The 15,047-nt window shown below is 57.4% G+C and overlaps 1 protein-coding gene across 1 annotated transcript in view; it reads right to left on the bottom strand.

Annotated features, from left to right (window-relative positions):
* DUSP4 (dual specificity phosphatase 4) overlaps window positions 1-13,740 on the bottom strand; it is a 16,608-nt gene extending 2,868 nt beyond the window's left edge. The window contains exons 1-4 of the mRNA XM_035004107.1: window positions 12,827-13,740; window positions 3,338-3,483; window positions 1,882-2,101; window positions 20-1,288 (exon numbers count right to left, since the gene is read on the bottom strand). Coding sequence (XP_034859998.1) covers window positions 903-1,288; window positions 1,882-2,101; window positions 3,338-3,483; window positions 12,827-13,259 — 1,185 coding nt within the window. The 5' untranslated portion in view covers window positions 13,260-13,740 and the 3' untranslated portion in view covers window positions 20-902. The remainder of the gene's footprint in view (window positions 1-19; window positions 1,289-1,881; window positions 2,102-3,337; window positions 3,484-12,826) is intronic.
* Window positions 13,741-15,047: the final 1,307 nt, after the last annotated feature.

Genomic DNA, 15,047 nt, shown 5'->3' with positions numbered 1-15,047 from the left:
AAGGCTCTATCATGGAGACCTAGAGCCGCTTTCGTGTTCCCTGTACCCAGGAACCAGCTTCAAAAGGAATCAGAAAGCAGGCCTTCCCTTCTTCCTCCTGCCACCCCACGCTGCCTGCTTCTCAGTGACAACCAGTGCCCACGGACCCTCAGGCTACCTGCTCCGGACCTGGGACACACGGTCCAGTTCCTAACCGCCTTGACGTTGGCGAGCCATCAGGCTCCGAGGCGGGGCATCGACGGAAATATATCCTAAATTCACCGTCACTAGGCTCCTTGCACTTACATCCTCTGAGGAAATTCTTAATAAATACTTTTATTTATTATTAAGCATCATTATCCACCTGTTGGTGATTTCGAAAGGAAAACCAGGTCCTGTAAGATTTCTTAAAAAAACAAAACCAAAACCTGTTCCAAGAACAAAGAAGAAGGAAGCACACAGAACCAGGCACTTCTGGCAAACTTGTTTTTTCTTTTTGTCCCTTTCTCACCCCCGCACCCCACCCCCGCACCCCTTAATAAAACTGGGTGGGCACATTTGCCAGGATCTGTGGGTTTCATAACTTCAAGCCTTACTGCTTAAAAAAATGAGGTAAGAAATTCCTATCTGAAAAGTAACACGGACACACAAACCAAACCGAGGTCTTCCCTGCCCGCGGAGGCAGCCGTTATTGCTCTAGGTTGGAGTGTTTTGTTTGTCTGCTTGAAAGGTGTTTTCGAAGTCCTTATTGCCATCCTAGCTGGCCCCGGAGGAGGGGATTTGGGGGGCGGGTGGGGGGAGTGCCTGGTCGCCGGGCCCTGGCGCGGTCAGTCCCTGCGGGCGCTGCGCACCCCGCGAGCCCCGCAGAGCCCCGCGGGGAGCCGGCGGCCGGGCTCGGGCTCGGGTCAGGGCTCCCCGCGGCCCTAGCAGCTCGGGGAGGTGGTGATGGGGCTGTGCAGGTACGGAAGGCTGCTGGGGGCCGCGTGCACGCCCACCGACACCGGGAAGCTGAAGACAAACTGCGACGTGGGGGTGGGGGTGGCCTTGCCCCGCTCCCGCAGGGGCCCGGAGGGGCTGGCGGCCTCCACGGCGCAGGACGTGGCCAGCACCTGCGACTCGAACTGCAGCAGCTGCCCCATGAAGCTGAAGTTGGGCGAGATGATGCTCCGCCGCTGCTTGACGAACTCAAAGGCCTCCTCCAGCCTCACGCGCTTCTTCATCATCAGGTAGGCCAGGCAGATGGTGGCCGAGCGCGAGATGCCCGCCTGGCAGTGAACCAGCACCCGGCCGCGGCGGTCCTTCACCGCATCTGGGGCAGAGAGCGCGCCGCGGTTAGTGCCCTGCGCGCCCCCGCCCCCCGGGGGTGGCCCGGCCGCAGGTGTGGACAATGGGGGCGGCGGGAGGGCGCCTGAGGCGTGTTGGAGGAGGGGCACTCCCGTTCCTAGTGAGGAGGGGGCGGGGAGAAGCCCACCGCAAGGGACTCTAGCGTTCCACCCCTTCCGGGCTATTTTTGAGACTTCACCGAGCAAATGCACTGAGCTTGCGAAAAACCCGGGTTCAAGCCGGTTAAATCCCAACATACCTCCAAGGATTTCCATTTGCAGAAACAATAACAGTGACCCCACTTCTCCCTTGATTTGTCTTCCTCCCCATCCCCAAAGCCCTATCATCTGGACGTCTGGAGCCGGGCAAGGAAAACGGTATTGGCTGGGTAGGCTGACGGCTCGGGAGCGGGAGCCGATCTCCCCATCCCCCCTGCAACACGACATCCAGGCGGCCAGCCTCCCTTAGAGGCGTACACCTGGACGCAGTGCGCCCCAAGCCCCTCCTCCAGCGGGCGAGGACTCGGGGTTCCCCGCCGTCCTCCCGCCCTGGCCGGCGTCCACCGCAGCGCCAACCTACCGATGTACTCGATGGCCTCCATGAACCAGGAGCTGATGTCCGCCTTGTGGTTGTCTTCCACCGGGATGCACTTGTACTGATAATGTCCTTCAAAGTGGTTCGGGCAGTCAGAGGAGACATTCAGCAGGGCCGAGATCCCCAGGGCATCCAGCATGTCTCTCCGGGCAGCGTGGTACGCACTGCCGAGGTAGAGGAAGGGAAGGATCTCCACGGGACCCCCCTGCGCCAGAAAGGGAAAGCAAAGGCCCCCGGACATGGTGAGTGTAAGGCACCCAGGAAAAGGGCTGGGATGCTCCGGACGGGGAGAGGGAACCTGCCCGAGGTGGGCTCTCACAAGCCCTGGGGAGAACGCCTGGGGACACAGCCCTCCCAGCTTTCCCCTGCACCTGCTGGGGCTCCCGGCGAATGACAGGCCCAGGGGGCTTCTCTGGCCTTTCCACTCGGCTCTGCTGTGAGCAGAGAAGCGGGGCCCGTAAAGCCTGGTGGGGCCCCCCGCCGGTTCAAGCAGCCCGCCTCCGCCCTGAGACATGAAGAGGCAGACGCCATGCTGGCCTTGCCACACCATCTGCGACATTCATCTACACCTAGCTGGCGTGTGGTCAGGTGGCAACTAAAAACGGGTGTTACGTCAGCCTCACAGGCTAGAGGAGGCGCCTTGGCAATATGAGGTAACGTCGGCTTAATTCGTGACATTTTCTGAGTCACATCAATTCAAAATGATCTGGGATCTGGGAGCAGAGTTGCTGGACCCCATAAATTCACCCCATCTAATGAAAGAGCGAGAGTCGCCTCGTAAGGAATATAGCAGCTTAAGCTGGTTTTCTTAGCGGAGGGCTGGCCGACCATTTATGTCCACTTGGCATTTACACTGGGTTGTGCACGGAGGGGGTGGCCTCAGGTCCCTGGGCCGCGCCTTCAAAGAGGGGTGCTCTCTCAGCTTTCTACGTGGCCTGTCACACACTTCTGATTTCAGCAATCCTCGCCTGCCCGCACGTAACTTCAGAGGCTAAGTCGGAAAGGTACGTCTTTGTATTTTTCCGAGTGAGGCTAATAAGAGGGAAGGGGGAGGGCGCCTGGGTGGCTCAGTTGGTTGAGCGACTGCCTTCGGCTCAGGTCATGGTCCTGGAGTCCCGGGATCGAGTCCCGCATCGGGCTCCCTGCTCGGCAGGGAGCCTGCTTCTCCCTCTGACCCTCCCCCCTCTCATGTGCTCTCTCTCTCATTCTCTCTCTCTCAAATAAATAAATAAAATCTTAAAAAAAAAAAAAAGAGGGAAGGGGGAAGAATCCCAAGGATCAAATGGACCCTCCCCAACACCCCACCCCAATACTCAGGGTTCACTACATTCTCCCCAAACTGAGGGACTCTGTCCCAAACCCCTGAAAAGCAGAAACCTGAAAATAAGCCCCCTTGCCCCCACGTTGCCACTTCCTCCCGGGCTCTGGGCCCCGAGTCTACCTGGTCGTGCAGTGGGGTTCCACAGGAGCTGCAGTTCACGTCCAAGGATTCGGCAGCGCTGGGGGGCACAGCCGGTGGGAGGGCTGCCAGGGCCTTGGTTTTGGAACAGAATTCTGGGTACTCGGAGGAAAACCTCTCATAGCCACCTGTAAAAGAGAAATATGGTCAGGTTAATAGGGTCACTAAGCCAGCAGGAAACCAGAAAGTACTTGAGTCCTACCCCTAGACTGAGGAGAATGGCTGCGAAGCTGGGGCTGGCTGGATCTACACTGGCCTCCGGGTGGCGCTGTGGGCCCAGAGATAATGGCTGTGGAGCGCGCCTCATTTGGCAGGGACTTCATCCTGAAGGCTGGAAGGAAAGTTTTAGGAACGAGACAGGTTCGGGATGCAGATACAGAAAGGAGGACGTGCAGGGGGTATGCCGAAGAGACCTTCCCCATCAGCTCCTGAGGGTGATGATAAAGCATGGAAGACAGGATGGCCACTGGGGGTTCCCACAAGTAGGGAGGCAGCCTGGTGCCGGGCCCTGGGACCTACCAAGATGTCCGTCATCCCCCAACTCCAGCCCTTCCTTTGGAGAGGTTCTCGAATGTGGGAGAGAAGGAAAAAAAAAATTACCCTGGCACCAGCCCTTCTGGATCTCAGCAACAGAACAGATGCCAATCGCCCGGCCTCCCGAACAGCTGTTCCATCAACAAGGGGCCAAAATAAGAGGAAACGGGCTTAAATACAAATCCCTCTTGCTACATACAGGTTTGGGGCAAGGCAGGATTTCCTGCCCTGAGAGTTGCTAGGCTCTGGAATGGTTATCTGTGGGATCGTCTTCCGGGGAAGGGAGGTCTTTTAAGTAAAAAGAGATAAAGGGCCAACTTCTCTGGAACAGTGTTAGTGCTGAGCAGAAAGGTGCCGGCTGGCTGGGGGTGGGCAGAGATGTAGGCAGAGGGGCAGGGGGACAACCAGGAGGACAGAGACGCCTGGCCAGTATCTGATTCACTTGGAAGCGCCGGGACTTGGCTTGGCGAGTAACTCAGCATCTACTATCCACGTGTGGCCATGCCTGTATTTTTATTTTGCAGTTTCTGTAGGACCCACAGTGGATCATAAATTAATTCAGGAGAGGCTGCAGGTTGCCGAACAACCACTCTAACGGACCCGTTCACCCAACGGTCACGTCGGTGGCTGGCACAGCTAAGTGTCTGTGTGTAAGCGGTGTGGGGCCAGTGTGCCCTGGGACCATTCGTGGGAACCTTCCAACATGCAGACATGCGCCAGTGAGTCAATGACTTGCCCGAATCCCACTCCCCTGCCCCTAGAAAATACTGCTTTGCAGAGGAAGGGAAATGATTCTTCGCCGCATCAGGAGGCTTACAGAAACACAGTATACGGTTTTTCCTCTGAGCCCGCCCCCTCTTCTGTGTTCCCCTCCATTGCCTCCCTTGGGATAGAACTGGCTATCTCCCTGCTCACCGGCCTCGCTCCTGCTGAGTCACAGCCACCAGCCTCCCCGGAAGGAAAAACCCGCTTGAGGGGCCAGGACTGGCAGTTCCAGGCGCGTTGGTGGCCTTCGCGTAGTCATCTCGGCACAGGGGCACCCCTGCTGCCCATTAGCACCCCTTTTTCCCGATGAGGCTACAAACATGGCTGTCCCAAATGCAGTGAAGAGAGGATGGGGGAAGAGCCAGCCAATGTCTTGAGCCGCGGCCCCTAAGACAGGACTCGGGGCAACTTCCCTCACTGTTCCCCCTTGGATGGGGGAAAGGGAAACGGATCAGTCAACAAACCGTTGGTGAACACCAACTATAGGATTTGAAGATTTTTAAGTTAACTCATCTCTGTGTTTATATTCCATAATTGGAGCTATTCATATATTCAATACCAATTCATAATTGGAACATTCATATTCATATATTCATTCATATTCATATACATCTTTTTTTTTTTTTTTCACAGAAATGTAAGGCCTGGGCGGTGCCCTCCATAAGTGCATCACCGAGACAGGCAGACTAGCAGTGCCCACCGGCCAGGGGCCGGGGGTGGGGGGTAGGGGCTAGGGGGGGAGTCCTGGGGGGGCCAGGGCCAGGCGGCAAGGTCACAGAGGAGGAGCGCCCCCCCCAGCAGCGGAAGTGGGAGGGGCCTCAGAGTGATTGACACCGTGTTCTTCCCATAGCTGAGAAGGCACGCGGCAGGGAACCAGACGGTCGCGCCTTCAGACTCCTACCCAGGAAAATCATCAGCTGTGCGGCCTAGGGCTGTCATGGACCCTCTCTGAGCCTCTCCCTCATCTGTAAAATGCGATGAACCGTCGAGGCCCGGCGGCGTCCTTCGAGGCCCCGCTTGGAAGAGCCAATGCTCTGCGCCTGGCCCCGGAGAGACATATAATGAAGGCTTCCTCTTGTGGCACCTACAAGGGGACCCAGCATTACTGGCAACTTCCTAGGCTTTGAACAGCCTTCTCCTCCCGGGCTTTACTGATTTTTTTCCACTCACGGTCCTGAGATCTGGTCGTGGGACAGTAGAAGGGCAGGCATTGCCCTGAGCTCCAGGACCTTTCCCCCTCGGGGACATCCGCTGCCTCGGGGTGGATCCTCAGCCAACCCCACAGGCAGAGAGCAGAGCAGCAAGCACAGAGGGCTCCGGGGGCCGTGGTGGGCAGGGGGCAGGCGGCCAACTGGGCAGGACAGAGGTGACCCGGGGCCAGACCAGGCTTGAGGGGGGCCATTTGTCATGCCCCCCCTAAAGCCCCCAGACCTCTCCTAACAGGGCAGAGAGGGTGGGAGGAAACAGCATTAGAATGGAACAGAAACATTATGACTGAAGTCAGTTCCCTCTGGCAGATCTTTAAAGAACACGCAGAAAGGAACCAAGTGAGGAAGCAGATTAGCCCAAGGGACTGAAGCATCCCAGGCCAGGGCCAGCATTGAGAGGGTTTTTCCCTCCTGAGCTGTCACTAGCTTCAGAGGATCCATTACAAGGAGCAGCACCAAAGGAGGTCCTTCTTGCAGGCAGATGAGCTGCACTGGGCCAGGACGTGTCGGATGAGTAGAACTGGCAATGACGGTGGGCCAAGAGTATGCAGGCAGGGTGGTAGGGGCAGAAGCCTGCAAGTTAGGAAACCACCCACGCCCACACCCCACAAGAGCATCCATCCTCTATGGCCATCAGCGCCATGTTAGTAAAAATGATAGCCACTGTTATGAAGGGGAAATGCCCACTGTGTGCCAGGCTCTTCCCAAACATGGGTCCAACCAACAGCCCTTGAGGTGACTGGCCCCGATGTTACAGAAGAGGAAACTGAGGCGCAGGGCCACCCCCAAGTAAGGGCAGGGCCAGCGTTCAGCCCACTGGCCTCAAAGCCACCTGCTAGTCTGGCAATCAGGAGCCCACCCTGCTGTGTGCCCATCTCTGCCTTCCTGGTGGTCCTTCTCTTGGGGGAGGCACAGCCTGCTGGTTTCACCACGTTGAAGACACAGAATGTTCTGGCAAAACCAGAAAGGATCTGAACAGGACACTCCTGACATTTCACCAAACTCTGCTTCTTCCCAGGGCTTTTCAAACTACAGATTGTCACTTAGAAGTCATGACCAGCACGTTTTAATTAACAGGATATAACAGAATAGAAACCTCTAGAATGAATTTTATTTAAATAAAATAAATTTTTTCGGAACTCTGGTTTCAGGTGTGACTGTGTCCCTACAGGGTCGTGATGTCAGGATTTCAGATTGCATCATCTTTAAGTGCCAATACTCTGTGATCCTAAACGTCACAAACTTCATTTGCAAACTATGAACTGACAGCAAGTGTCTCTGAGATCTGCTTTTCGAGCTCCTGAATACAATTTCATGACACATACACCAATGACTTTCCACCTGTTCTGTGTCCAACAGAATGTAATTCCACAACAGATAATCTGACTTATTTTGACCCGTTTTTCCCGTGTTCTTAATAATAGACTTTCTAGTCTTAAAGTTCTCATTTTCTCATCTTCATTTTGAAACTTGAGAGGCTAGAAGGGAGAAAAGGAATATAATACTGTCTCCCCACCCCACCCCCGCTCAACTTTCTTGAGGAATAGCTGAACTCCACACTCTTTTTCTCACACTCACACAGCAAGACAACTGTCACAGCTTACTGTAAAGGACGACCCACTGGCCACACGTCCATACAGAGCTGGGACGGTGTGCATAAAAGTGTTCTAGAAAATACTCTAGGATACTTCCCCTGATGTGGGCGTTAACTCAGTAAGCGCCCCGGTAAATCCTGAGCAGTACTGAAAATGTAGCTAAGTGAGCTTCTCACGCTGGGACCCCAGGCACAGACCTGTGTGTCCTGCACCAGGTGGCTGACACCTAATGCCCACACTGGAGCTGGGTCCGGGTTGTCCTCCCTCCCAGAACTTCTGGGCTATCTGCTCCGTTCCGCTGGCTTCCGTTGGAGAGTGAACTTTTCTTCCTGTCAAACTGCCTTTGTCAGGCGGCAATTGCCTCCCAGTAAGGAAACTGGCTATCTGGTTTCAGATGTTCTGATTTTTTAAAGGAATTTCTTGGCTCCTTAAGAAGGCCGCCCTCGGGGCGCCTGGGTGGCTGAGTCGGTGAAGCGTCTGCCTTCGGCTTAGGTCATGATCCCGGGGTCCTGGGACCGAGTCCTGGCCCAGGCTCCCTGCTCAGCAACTAGTCTGCTTCTCCCTTGGCCTCTGCCCCTCTCCCCAGCTCATGCTCTCTCTCTCGCTCTCAAATAAATAAATAAAATCTTAAAAAAAAAAAAAAAAGCCACCCTCCCTCAGTCCTGTGTAGCCCACCTCCCCTCTCAGCCTATGAGGACAAGCCCAACGGAGCTGTGATGGGCTTAATAACTATCAGGTTTTCACTTTCAATTTGTACCTACACCCCATCTTTAGTTACTTTTGCTCGTTGGAAGCATCCAGTTCAAATGATGCAAAAAGCAGTGAGTTTGCTTCATTCGTTGTCATTCTTTAATGAATTGCACTGCATTCAGGAAGTTAGAGATTATCTTTAAGGCCTACCATTTAGTGAAATTCTGATGCTCTCAAGCCTTGGCTGTCATGGGCATTGTGTCATGTTTGTAAGAAGAAAAGCACATCCATTTCTCTTTGGGTGGAGGAGGTGTGCAACCTCATGCCCCCCGGGGTTTGCTGTTTGATGTCACTGACCTTGGGGCAAGGGAGGGGATTAGGATGGGCTGGGCAACTGGGGACAGAGAGAGACAAGACAGTTACCAGAGTTAGCAGGGCTGCTGGCTGAGCACTCCCCACTCCATCACTGGCCTTGTGGGCTGTTTCCTACAGGGAACAGTGCCTGGGGTCCCAGCGTGAGAAGCTCACTTAGGTACAGAAAGTGTCACGTCACCATCTGTACAGTCAGGCCCTAGGACTAGAGCATATGTGAGTTCCAACCTGGAGGAAGAAGCTAGACTATCTAGTTGATCATCCTTTCTCAAAACAGCGCCAGGACAACTTTTAAATCAGAACTCAAATAAAAATGGACAAAAGTCATGAGCTGAGATGAATTTTAGACAAAAGTAAAATAGTGTTTTTATACCTAAAATCTTCTGCGTAAGACTGACTTATTTGAGAAGTATGAGAGGCAAAGAATGACTTCTATTAGGGTAAGAAAATGCTCTTTTTGTCTTTCTGTTATGACCAAGGTCTAAAACCCCAATCCTAGGATTTACGAAGGAAAGAGATGGGGACTTCAAAGGAGATGTGTATTGTAATAAAATCTGAAAAGCTGAAATTTCTAAACTTTCCCTAAAAATGCCTTACAGGATTTTAAATAAAGTAAACTTAGAGCTCTGAGAAAGGAAAAAAAAGGGGGGGGGGATGGGAATCTTTTACCAGCAAAAAGACCAGAAAATGTAGGGATTTACGTGATTGCTCTTAGCAAAACTTGGATACTATTAGGAAATGTAAAGGCGAGGCAACATTTTATTGATATTAAGTAACATTTACTCTTTTTTTTTTGGAGATGGTCTTACTCATTTTTTTTAAAGATTTTATTTATTTATTTGAGACAGAGAGAATGAGAGAGAGAGAGCACATGAGAGGGGGGAGGGTCAGAGGGAGAAGCAGGCTCCCTGCCCAGCAGGGAGCCCGATGCGGGACTCGATCCAGGGACTCCAGGATCAATACCTGAGCCGAAAGCAGTCGCTTAACCAACTGAGCCACCCAGGCGCCCAAGTAACATTTACTCTTAAAACTGTGAATTCTTGGGGCGCCTGGGTGGCTCAGTTGGTTAAGCGACTGCCTTCGGCTCAGGTCATGATCCTGGAGTCCCGGGATCGGGTCCCGCATCGGGCTCCCTGCTCGGCGGGGAGTCTGCTTCTCCCTCTGACCCTCCTCCCTCTCATGCTCTATCTCATTCCCTCTCAAATGAATAAATAAAATCTTTAAAAAAAAAAAAAAAAACAACTGTGAGTTCTTGCATGTGCTATTAGTTAACTACCAGCCATGAGCAACCACTGTCCTTCCAAATGGCAGAAAGAGAAAACAGATTTTGAAGTACCATTAGTTGGTAGAACTAGAGAGCCTTCGGCTGGGGTGTATAATATAACTTCTGAAAATATTCTGCTGCGTTTCTGTCCCCACAGGTTGGCAGAGACCAACACTCGGGTCTTCCTCTGGCTTAACCTCTGACCACTTTTACTCCACACTCACCAAATGAGACCTACACACAGTCCCATTACATGAAAATTGAAATGAGCAACTCTGATGGGAACCATATCAGCCAACCCCTAACCCATTAGGGCATTTACTAAAGATAATCTAAGGGGCTTTTCTCCTGCTCACCAGTGCTTCCCTTTAGTTCTCTGCCCCCAGAGTGCCCTCCCACGAACCCATATTTTCTACACCAGAACTTAGGAGGCTTGCTTTCTTCTCCCAGCCGGGTGCGAGAAGACACTTTCCGGGTGTTCCTGGCCTCACTAGGGATGCCTTTTCATTAGAGGGCCAAGAGGAGGAAGAGGAACGGTGTCGAAGCTTCCTCTCCTTAGCACATGTATGAGAAGAAGCTGGGTTACATAGAATATGCCCCTGTTAGCCTGGCAGACCTTCTACCATCACTGCAGACCTAGCCCCTCACCACCACCACCACCACCCACCCAGCCCTCTGAATTTGAGGCGACTGCTCCCAAAGGCAGACTCCTTTTGCTTAGAAGACACAGCGAAACCTTTCCTGGCTACTCCCCGGGCCTGGTCCTGCAGAGGCATTGGTTCTACCTGCTGCCCAAGCCTGGACGCTCGAGGATGTGGACTTGGAGAAACCTGGCGTCGCCCTCCCTGCCACACCAGGTCAGACCCTAGAAGACTCCTTTTCCTTTGGCCAGGGACCTCGCTAACGGCCAGGGGACGGTCCTTTTCCCCCGAGGCTCCTGTCCTACGAGGGGGCTGTCATTGTACCCAGAGGCTCCGGTCTTACCCCGAGCATGAGCCTCGAGCCTCGCGGCGAGTCGGCGGCGCGGCTCTTCCGGACGGATCCGGTTCTGGGCTCTCCCCGCGGGACCAGGGAGGTGCCACGAGCCGGAGAAGGAAACCTTAAAAATACGCCTTCCCTCCCCGGGGCTTAGGTGTCCTCGCGCCCGGAAGCCCAGGGGCCGAGGTCCCCGAGCTGCTGCTCTAGGGCGATCCCCTCCGGATTTCTTCCAGGAAGGAAAACAAAACAAAACGCACCCAGACTCCACGTGGGTCTGCACGACCTCCAGAAGGGCCCCGGCTTCAGAGGCCCGCGAAGGCAGGCGCAGGTTTGGGCTCTAAATCGGGAGGGGAGTCCAGCGCAGCGCGGCACGGAGAACGCCCCGGCCAGCCCGTGCCCCTGGACGGGCCCATCGCCCCGGAGAAATTTCTCTCCCCGTTGCCACGAACGCCAGCGGTGGGGAGGGGAGGGCGCCGTGCTCCACAGCCTCGCCCCCCACACTGGCGCGGGAGGAGGCTGGCCGTGCGTCCGCCGGGGGCTCCCGGGCACTGCTCGGCCACCAGGCAGGCGAGGCCGCCGGGTCCCGGGCTCAGCGCCGGTCGTCCGGTGCAACCCCTTCCCTGCACTTTCTCTTAAAGCGCTTGGGGGAGAAGAGAGGAGGATTAGGCTCCCTCGGCGGTGCAAAAGGCAGCCCTCATAGAAAGAGAAAAATCAGCAAAATCGCCTTAGTAGTTCAACCAAAGGTCAACAGCAGCATTTCCCCAGCAGCTGACAGGTCAAATGGCCAGGAAACAACTGGCGAGAACAAAGCCCCCCGCTGTTCGACAGGGGCGAGCCCCGCTCGCCGGCACTGAGTGAGGTTGTTGTGCTTTTTGGAAAGGGCGGCGGGGAGAGGTTTCCGCCCCTCCTCCCGCCACCACCTCCCTTCCTCTCGGGTGAGCAGGTCCGGAGGGAAAAGGAAAGGAGGGAGGAGGCGAAGGGCGCCTGCAGGGAAAGGAGCGGCTCTTTGAAGGCCGGGGTCTGAAACGCCTCGCGGGTTCGGAGGCCGGGACCGGACGCCGGCGAAAGAATGCGCGGAATGCGGCGGTGGGAGGCAGGGGCGCAGCGCGGCAGGGGCGCCCCTACCCACAGCTGGTCCTGCGCCCCCCGCCCCCCCCGCCGCCCCGCGCGGGGACCGCCAAGGGCCGCGGCTCCTCCAGGCCGGGCAGGTGCGGCCGGCGCACCGTCCCTCCGGTCACTTAGCACGCGGTCCTTTGGGGGTTTCTGACTTCCAGATTTGACAAGAACTCGCGTCCCCGAAGAGCTGCGCCACGGTTCACTTAAAGCAGGCACGCGCCGCCAACAGAGCGTCGAGAAGCGGGTCTGAACAAAAGGTCGTACGACGTCTCCGCGGCCTGGGTTGAAGGGGCGCCGTCCCATCGCGCGCTCCCCGGATACTCGGTCCTCCCGCCCCCCTGCTCCCGGAGCTGGGGTCTAGCCCGAGGCGGGAGAAGTTGGCCACCTTCCAGGCGGAGCGCGGAGTCGGGCAGCAGGGGACGAGACACAGCTCCACACAATGTGCGCAACCCGAGCTGCCTTCCTGCGTTTACGGAGCCGTTCCCACTTCGGCGCTCACCCTTCACCCTCTTCCCCACCTCTAGGATTCTCGGGACTCGGCGCAGGGCCCGGGCACGCCAAGCCAACAGGCCTGACCTGTCCCCGCCCGCACAGTGGCACTGGGAGCACCCCCCGGGACTATAGGTGGGCAACGCAGTGGAGTCGCTTCGCCTAAGAGGCCCGACGGTCAGTGAGTGTAAATAAACGCAGAAGCTCCGAAGAGTACGGACTTGCAGGTGACAGAGGAAACGCACCCTCACCGTCTCTGAGGACTGCGGGCGCGCTCGCACTTGCACGCAAACGCACAGAAACCTTGCAACCCCCTGCACACCGGCGCGCACAAAGCAGCGCGCGGGGATCCTCGCGGCCACGAATCCCTCCGGGCACTTCTTCCCCTGCCCACTAAGGCGCAGGCCGCCGAGCCCCGCTACATCTCCCCTCCGGCTCGCGCCCCGGCGCCCGAGTTTACCTTTAAGCAGGCAGATGTCGGTGCGCTCGGCGTTGCGGCGCAGCGCCCGCACTACCAGCGACACGGTGCTGTCTTCGCGGAGGCTCTCGGCGCGCGGGCTGCGCTCGTCGTAGACGATGACCGCCGAGTAGAGACCGGAGCGCAGGCGGGCGCGCACCTCCTCCTCGGCGGGCAGGATCTGCTCCAGGCTCACAGAGCCCTTGGCCCGCCGCCGCACGATGGTGTTGCAGCGCACGTTGACCGAGCCTCGGATGTAGCCCGCGCTGTGCGCCAGGAACGGTCTGCAGTCCAGCAGCAGGCACTTGCCGCCGCTCAGCAGCCCCAGGGTGCCGTGGCCGCCGCTGCCGCCCGCGCCGCCGCCGTTCTCCTCCCGGTTCATCAGCCTTTTGAGCACGCTGCAGTCCATCTCCCGCAGCTCCTCCACCGTCACCATGGTCGCCGGGCACGCGAGGAGGCGAGGCACACCTGGGCCGGCTGGGCTGCAGGAAGGGGCGAGCGGGGGCTAAGGGAAGCGCGTGCAGAAGTGGCCGCAGACTTGGCCCCCACGGCCTCCCGCGGGCGGACCTCTTCTCCCCGGTCCCCTTCCTCCCGCAGTCTCGCCGTTACATAGCAGTCCGAGCGGCCTCGGGCACCCGGCAGCACCGCGCGCGCTGCCGAGGGGGAGGTGGCGGTGGAGGGGAGTGTGTTTACGGGCGAGGAGCACGGGCCCCCTTCTGTTGTGGCCTCTATTGTATCTGGTCCGTTGTGCTGCTCCCGCCGTAGCCGCCACCGGCGCTGCCGTCCCGGCCGCCGCTCCCCACCAGCAGCCGGAGCTCCGCGCACTGCCCCAGCCAGAGTTTCCTCCTCGGCTTATAGACGTATTAATGCTCCTCCGCTCTCCCCCGGGAGGGAGCAGATTCATTACTACCTCCCGAGGCCCCGCCTCTTGCCATTCCGGGCCCCGCGCCCTCCCCGCGCGCCGGCTCCCCGCCCCATCCCGGCTCCCTCCGCCCCCTCCCTTGCGCGTGAATGGAGTGAGGGCCGCTGGCGCCCAGTCATGGGAACGCGACGTCACAAAGAGCGGAGTAAACAGGGCGCTCGGCGCTCGCCGTCAGGCCCATTCATAAAACCGAGACCTAGAGGAAGAGGGAGGCGGCCTCCGACCGGCAGGCGAGCGGCAGCGCCGGGACTTTGTGAATGGAGCGCGGCGGCGGCGGTCGCGCTCGGCGGGCAGTCCCCGGCCTCCGCGGCGCGCGGCCCGCGCGACACTAGTCGCCGTGCAGCCAGTCCACCCCGCCGCGGCGGTGCGGCGTTCGGCGTGCGGAGAGCGGCCAGCCAGGAAGCCGGCCTCACGGAGGCCGGGGCTCGGTTTGGAGGTTTCGTTCCTTTTTGCCTCCGTGCTTCCCCCTTCGCAGCCTCGCAGGGCTCCTCCGGCGCGCCGGAGTGGAGGGGGCCACGTTGCCCCGCTGCCCAGCGGGCACGGCCCGGGCTTACGGAGTGCGTTCCGCCTGGCCGGTCGTTTTCTCGGCGCGACTCCTCAGACGTTAGCTTATGCATTAGCGCGATCGAGTTTCATCTCCCGCCATTAAATCAGCCTTATAGCTTCCCGAGGAACGCGGGCAAGCCCCAACGTACAAGATGAAAGGGAAATGCCCTCCTGCCCCGAAGCCCGGTGATAGCGAGGTGTTGGGTTTGTTGCTTTACGACCCAGAGGGCGGCATTAATTGTCGGAATGTTGTTCCTACGGAGGAAGGCAGGGGTGCCCCTCCCGTCCACGCTTCCTGAAGATCCTCATTGAATCCCGGTTTGGGGGGAAAACCCGACGTTCTGGGCTTTTGGAAAAGTCCTCACCCCATCTGGCATACATGTGAATTGTTTTCTCAGGAAATGACAATTAGGGTCTACAGTGGGGTGCGAAGCTAGACCCTGAGAACCTGACGCGTAAAGGATTTAGTAAGTTCTGAGGGCGATTCCATCCCTCTTTCCAGGTCCTGTAGCCTTCTTCCCGCCCCCAGTTTTACTTAGGCATTTAATTTCCCAGAGGCCGCTTTTGGCAGGGGGTATGTGCGCGCCGCGGTGGGGACACGACAGAAGCCAAAGATTATTCGCCCGACATCTTGCCAAATCTTGTTAGTGAGAATTAACCACCGAGGCGGGGGGCGGGGGGCGGGGGGGTGAGTACTGCAGGACTCGCTCGCGGCCCCGGTAGCAGCGGAGTCGAGTCTTCCATTCCGGGTCCCTC

Source organism: Mirounga leonina, unplaced genomic scaffold (assembly GCF_011800145.1).
Source record: "Mirounga leonina isolate KUSES-001 unplaced genomic scaffold, KU_Mleo_1.0 Mir_128, whole genome shotgun sequence".
Taxonomy (NCBI): domain Eukaryota; kingdom Metazoa; phylum Chordata; class Mammalia; order Carnivora; family Phocidae; genus Mirounga; species Mirounga leonina.
Note: the sequence above shows the minus strand (reverse complement) of the source record. Positions and strands in the feature narration are given on the sequence as shown.